This window comes from Oryzias melastigma, linkage group LG13, assembly GCF_002922805.2.
Source record: "Oryzias melastigma strain HK-1 linkage group LG13, ASM292280v2, whole genome shotgun sequence".
Classification (NCBI taxonomy): Eukaryota; Metazoa; Chordata; class Actinopteri; order Beloniformes; family Adrianichthyidae; genus Oryzias; species Oryzias melastigma.
The window spans coordinates 32,628,729-32,635,447 of NC_050524.1; the positions used below are offsets into that span (position 1 = coordinate 32,628,729).

General features: G+C 41.5%; 1 protein-coding gene across 3 annotated transcripts in view; it reads left to right on the forward strand.

Moving 5' to 3' along the window:
• The window catches only part of tnc (tenascin C), a 58,126-nt gene that overhangs the window by 22,884 nt on the left and 28,523 nt on the right, over window positions 1-6,719 (forward strand). For all 3 annotated transcript variants that reach the window (XM_024265326.2, XM_024265325.2, XM_024265324.2), the window contains exon 7: window positions 2,596-2,865. In XM_024265326.2, the coding sequence (XP_024121094.1) occupies window positions 2,596-2,865 (270 nt within the window). The remainder of the gene's footprint in view (window positions 1-2,595; window positions 2,866-6,719) is intronic.

The following is a 6,719-nucleotide window of genomic DNA, read 5'->3' on the forward strand; positions in this document are numbered from 1 at the left end:
ACGCCAAAACATTTGGAAATGGTAAATATAAGGCGAAATACAGTTAACACCGAAAAAGACCCACAACCCCATTACTAACCCTTTAAGATCTAGGGAGAGGCTCAAATTTGATCTGTCTGCCAAAAATGTGGTAGTGTGTGACAAAGTTAGAAATTTCTGTGCAATTATAGATGCAGACCTGTGCTCCGAAGGACATACAAACCAGGTTACTAGCAGGTTAAAGCTTTCTGTCATCTGCGTAACATTTCCAGTCAGAGCCTTTCTCTACAGAGCCAGTGCTAAATTCACGCTTTTTATAGCTTCTAGATTACACTACTGTAATGCTCTCTCTTTCTGGTGTGAAGAAAAACGCAGCTGCACGCCTTTTGACCAAATCCAGAAAAAGGGAGCACATTACACCGATTTTAAAGTCCCTGCACTGGCTCCCCATCAGCTTCAGGATCGATTTTAAAATACTTTTATTAGTTTATAATAGTGTTAGAGGTTCTTTTCTATCTGATATACTGGCCTCGCCTCAGTAACAGCCTGAGGAGTTGAGGGCCTCATTAACGGGGGAGGGTTTTAAGAAGAACCTCAAAACGTATCTTTTCAGGTCAGCTTTTAAGTAGCTTTTAACATTTTTTTAAACATGCTATTTATAATCTTACTATGTAATCTTGGTCTTACCTGTTATGAATTATTACGTCTTCTTTACCGCTTTGTTCATTTCGGGGTTGCGGGGGTGCCGGAGTCTGACTATGATGGGTGAGATTGGCGAGCTCTGAAGAGTGGACCCACTGTCCCAATGATTCCCTCGCCCTGGTTTCTCGCTCTGGCTCCTTGGGCCAGGATGTGGACGCCCAGCCGATAGGAGGATAGGGCTGACAGCGTCTTCAGGGTTCTCTCTCAATATTTTTATTTATTCATTTTTAATATATAGGTTTGCATGTGTACTTATGTTTATATTTAAAAGGGGGTTGATTTTCAGTTTGCGGTTTTGTTCTTGGGGTATCAAAAGGTAATTTTTGTTTTTATCGTGTTGTTTGTTTCTATAAGTATAGCACTTTGTATTTTTGTATGAAAAGGGATTTATAAACAAACCAATTAGAATTTGAATTCTACTTCAAACTTCAAACTTTATTTGTATTCATTAATATGAAACTCAAAGGGCTTAACAAAAAAGCAAATAAAATACACATTTAAAAAAGTGTTAAATAACAGGATATTTATCCCAATATAATAGTTGACAAAAAAACTTAAGAAAGTTAAAGTTAAAGTCCCAGTATTTGTCACGCACTTAAGTGTGTGAAATCTTTTCTCCGCATTTGACCCCTCCCTGGGGGAGCGGTGAGCTCCCATTCTTAGAGTCTTTGGTCTGACTCGGCTGGGATTTGAACCCACGACCTTCCAATCTCAGGGCGGACGCTCTACCACAAGGTCACTGAGCTGTAAAGCCAGCCAGCCTGCCCCAGGGCAGCTGTGGCTACAGCAGTAGCTTACCATCACCAAGTATGAATGAGGTGTGAATGAATAATGGATACACAATGTAGGGGCTTTGAGCGTCTGGAAAAGTGCAGATAAATCTAATCCATTATTATTAATATTATTATTATTAAAGACGTAAGAACTGCAGCTCTAAGGAAACCGTCTGGCTCGGTTCTGTCCAGAAACGATCTATTCCACGGGGGTCTTGGCTGTAACCCCCCCTCCCTGCACAGGCAGCACAGGGCCCACTCTACCGAGCAGGACTCCAGCCGCCCCTGTGAGAATGGGCACTGCAGCAACAGCCCCCCCACATGGGGGGCATGTAGAAGAGGATCCCCGAGAGGAAGCACTGGAGTTAAAATATAAAAACCCTAAAATGACTGAAAAAAACACTTTAATTAATGTGAGTATAATAATAATAAAATCCTAGTAATATATTAAAAGAATAATTGTGCACATGAATCAACTATAAAAAGATTCAAATAACGGTATCAATAAATAAAAAGAAAATAAAGATAAAAGTCAATAATTACACTTGCTGCTGGTCCTGTGAAGGATCAGAGACGGACACAAAGATCACAGAATTGAGTCTTTTATCCACCACAAAGAGGAGCACAAAGACGCCTGGGGGGGGCGGGGGGGCTGTTTGCATGAAAGCTGATAAAGACAATCCCTCTTTCTCCCGTGCACATGTGCATGCACACTGGTCTGGTACACCTTCACCCTTTACGTTTTTAAGGGCTTTACTTTTATTCACGGCTAAACAGCCACGTAGCCAAAAACCAAGAAGTTCCCAAAAGTTGTTTGGGGGTGTCAGGAGGGTTGGTGTTTCCATCTCCTCGCTGCTCACTGCCTTTGGATGGAAATGTTGAAACTTCAGCATTAACTCAAAACGCTGAAAGAGGTCATGCAGATAATTTTGGTGTAACTAGAGAATCAGTGTTTAATGGTGCTGCTCCATAAAGAGGAACACATTTCTGATTAATTAGAACAGTTTGTTAAAAAAGAGATCATGAAAACCTTGAAAATGTTTTATGCCGTTATTTCTACCCCAACCCATGCTCCTCAGACTGGAATTTGTACTGCTGTCTGTCTGAGCCTGTTTTGACCCTTTTCATTTCACTCCACCAGTGATTGATGCCCCCCGCCACATGGATGTCCGTGATGTGACCGACAACACTGCGTTGGTCACCTGGTTCCACCCTGTGGCAGACGTGGACGGGATCAGCATTTCCTATGGGCCGAGCTCGGATCCTGCCAATCGCAGGGCTGTAGAGCTCCCCCCCACTGACACTCAGTTCCATCTCGGGGGCCTCACTGCTGACACCCAATATGATGTGTCCCTGAAAGCAAAGAAAGGTGATCAGACCAGCAGCCCCGCCCACAGTTCCTTCCTCACAGGTAATGCTCCAACCTTCTAGTCTGTCATTTTTTACATCTGCTGAGACCAATCAGGGTTTGGTTTCTGAGCAAGGACAGCTTGGTATTTTTTTTTTTTTTTTATGTTTATTTTTACCAGAAAATCCCATTGAGACTCACATCTCTTTTTCAAGGGAGACCTGGGCCAAAAGGCATCAATACAAGAAAATCAAATACAGTTAAAACAATTAAAATAGAAATAAAATACACTTACAAATACAATAAAATGCAATTTAAAAGAACAACAGGACAAATAAAAGGTTACTTAAGAGTGGTACAGATAGGTCCAGAGTCACATGTGCATATTTCTTTTAAAAGCTCACAAAGTTTGCTTTAAAACAATTCAAGGAAATAAGGTCACTTAGATGCAGAGAGTTTTGAACATTCCAGGAAAGCGGAGCAGCAATGGAAAAGGCTGTTTTTCCTAATTCACTGTGGATTCTGGGAACAGAAAGAAGCAATCTGAGTGAAGAGTGAGAATTATATATGTTGTTAACAGGAGACAGAAGATGGCAGCGGTATTGAGGCAGTTTACCCAGAAAGGCCTTACATGTGAATATTAGCCACTTTTTCTGTCGCCTGAGGCTTAGACAAGATTTATTTCTGTAAACCTAGAAGTGCCGTTAGCTTTTTTAGCAAGTGCTCAGTGTGAGAGGTAAAAGACAGTTTGTAATCAATCCATGCACCCAGATATTTATAGGTAGACACTTTTTTCCATTTCCACCCCTTCTGATGTCTGAATATCAGCCTTCAGTGCTTCTTTCCCAGCCTGGGATGAATAAAGTATTTCTATTCTATTCTATCATGTGAACGAGACCTGGAAAATATCATGAATTTGGTCACTTTAGCATTTGGGGTTAGCTGTAACTGATGAAGAGAATACTGAAGTTGATGGAAGGCTTCCTGAAGCTCATTTACAGCATGACTGACAGAAGAAGCCAAAGCGGTTGGGTGGCTCAGTGGGCTAGGTGAAGGGCTGAATTGAACCCAGGAGCCCTGGGTTCAATTCCCAGGGTTGTCCACTGATCCCACCCAGATTGGGTCCTTAGACCCTTGACGCTGCTGCCTAACTGGGTCCCTGTGCCCCTCAAATACAGGGTTGTGTCAGGAAGGGCATCCGGCGTAAAAACTCTGCCAAATCACTGATGCGAAACAGTGGGTGCTGTTACGCTGTGGCGACCCCGAAAGGGATAAGCTGAAAGTGAACTACTACTGACAGAAGAAGCCACTGTGTAAATGATAGTATCATCTGCATGGAGATGGAATTTAAAATTTGGCAAATGACTACCCAAGTTATTAATAAAGATGGTGAAAAGGATAAGAGATAAAATTGACCCCTGTGGGACTCCATTATTGTTGTTCATAAAGTCTGATTTTGCATCTTCAACAATCACACAGTGGGTTCTCTGTGACAGATAATTTCTAAACCACCCAATTGCAGAATCACCTAGACCAATAAGACTTAGCTTTTGTTGTAGAAGCTGGTGATTTACAGAATAAAAGGCTTTAGATAAGTCCACAAATAGGGCTGCACTGTGCAATTTCTTGTCTAGGGCGTTGATTATGTCATTTGTTACAGACACAGCAGCTATTACAGTACTGTGGCCTGTCCTGAAACCTGCCTGAGTTTCACTTAGAACTGAGTTAGATGATTAAAAAGAGTTTTAGTTGAGAGTTTACATGGGATTCACGATTTTTTGCAAGAACTGATAATATGGAGATGGGTCTGTAGTTATTTAGCTCAAATTGATCTCCACCTTCCAAAAGAGGGAGAACATGAGCTGCCTTCCAAACTTTGGGAATTATGTTTGACTGAATACTTAAATTAAAAATTTGGGCGATGGGTTCAACTCATAGACTGTAAAAATAATGGACTGAGCGAGCAATGAGGTCCCCCCTTGGAAACGCATTACTTCCTCTCCTCGTGAAAGTAGGCCGCCGCTTTTACCATCACTTCCTGAAACGGATACCGCTATTTGCAACAATCTCCAGCGATTGGTCTGAGTCATGGAATCTACAGGAAGTACTGTCGCCAATCAGGAGTGAGTTTATTGCAACCGTCTACCTCTTTCCACGCCTCTACCACGAGACCGCGGATGTAAACGCCAGCTCGAGATGAGGGTGAAGTTGGCTTCCAATTTTTTCGAACAGGACCTGTTTTTAGGTGGTCTGAGTTCGAAAAATACAGTGGAACGCTCTCACTGTGAATCGGAAGCTAACTTCAACGTCGGCGGCTCGAGTGAATCGTACAAGTCATTGCTGAAGCCTTTGAGGGAGAACCATTCCAACATTTGATTCTGTCAGCTGTCCTTTTCGATTTACTTACATTTATTCCTTTTTGTCGAGATAAAAGGAGCATATGGGTGACGCCGTGCCCGAACTGCGCGTGTCCCCCTCGCGCGAGTCGCAGCGTTACTTCACATGCAGGTTACAGACTGATCACATGGAAGTGAGAAGCGCGTTCACCGGTATTTAAAATAAATAACCATCCTAACAAGTGAACAGCTGGATCTTTTTTCTGTTTGAAAATACGACCAGGTCCTTTCTAGTTTGTCTCGCGCTCCTCAGACGGCTGCGTCTAATTCAGGCTGAAGCTGGAAAAGTGAAGAAGATGAAACTTTGGTTGGTGATGAATGATTAGAAGAATGATTGAGAAATAACTGCATGTTTCTTAATGTAAGTCAATGGGACTTTGGCCTTTTTGCACAGCAGTGATCAGACAGACCTAAATCACATACAGTCACCTTAGAGATGTTCAGACCTTTGGAAATCAATAAATCAAGAATATTCCCTCTGTTGTGTGTGGGCTCTGTTACATGTTGAGTCAACCCGAAATTGTGTTTATCAGGTCCTTAGTCCCTTTGTTCTCAAGATTTCCATAATGGATGTTAAAATCTCCAGCCATGATTATACAGTCAAAATCAAGACAAATTATAGACAGCAGTTCACTAAACTCAAGGTTAAATTCTGGACTGTATCTAGGTGGGCGATAGATATTGATAAATATGGTTTTGAGTGAGGCCTTCAGCTGTAGGGCTACATATTCAAAACATGGAAAGTTTCCAAAAGATAACTTTTTACACTGAAACATTTCATTGAACAAAACTGCAACCCCCCCGCCCTTTCTGCTTGTTCTTTCCTCACTGATAACACCATAATTGGGAGGAGCTGACTCTGTGAGAACTGCTCCCCTACTATTCTCATCTAACCAGGTTTCAACTAAAAACATAAAATCAACTTTGTTCTCAGTGATAAAATCATTAATTAAAAATGTTTTTCCTGCCAAAGACCTGACATTTAAAAGTGCTAACTTGAGAGGTCTAGGAGTAATAATATTTCCATTTACTTTCTGTTTATGAAAATGCGCAGAGGAAATGTTTACCTCTTTTGAAGTCCTTTGTTTGCGTTTTGGCCAAATTACATTCCTCCTGTTAGTGACACGTGCAGAAACGGTGTGTGTTTCTAGAGAACAGGGTCCCAGGTTTTTCTGGAGAACATCATGACTGTTGTTATATCCACAGCCTGGACCCTCAACACATCAAACATCTGACTGCAGGGGCAGGATTTGATGTTGTACAGGAGAGGGTGGGGCTCGGTCCATCATCTGTTCAAGCATCAACTCTTTCTGTCCTGTGGTTATATTTACACTTTCTCTGTTAAACGTTGAATATTTCTCATCTTCTGTCTTATCGCAGACACTTTTCCTAAATCATAACCAGTGTTTATTTATATATTTGATTTTGTTTATTCAGTTACATATTTTGTATTTAGTCAGTCAGGTGAAGATTTTATTTCAATAACTCTTTGAGGAAATACAGAGTGGGTGTGTGTGTGTG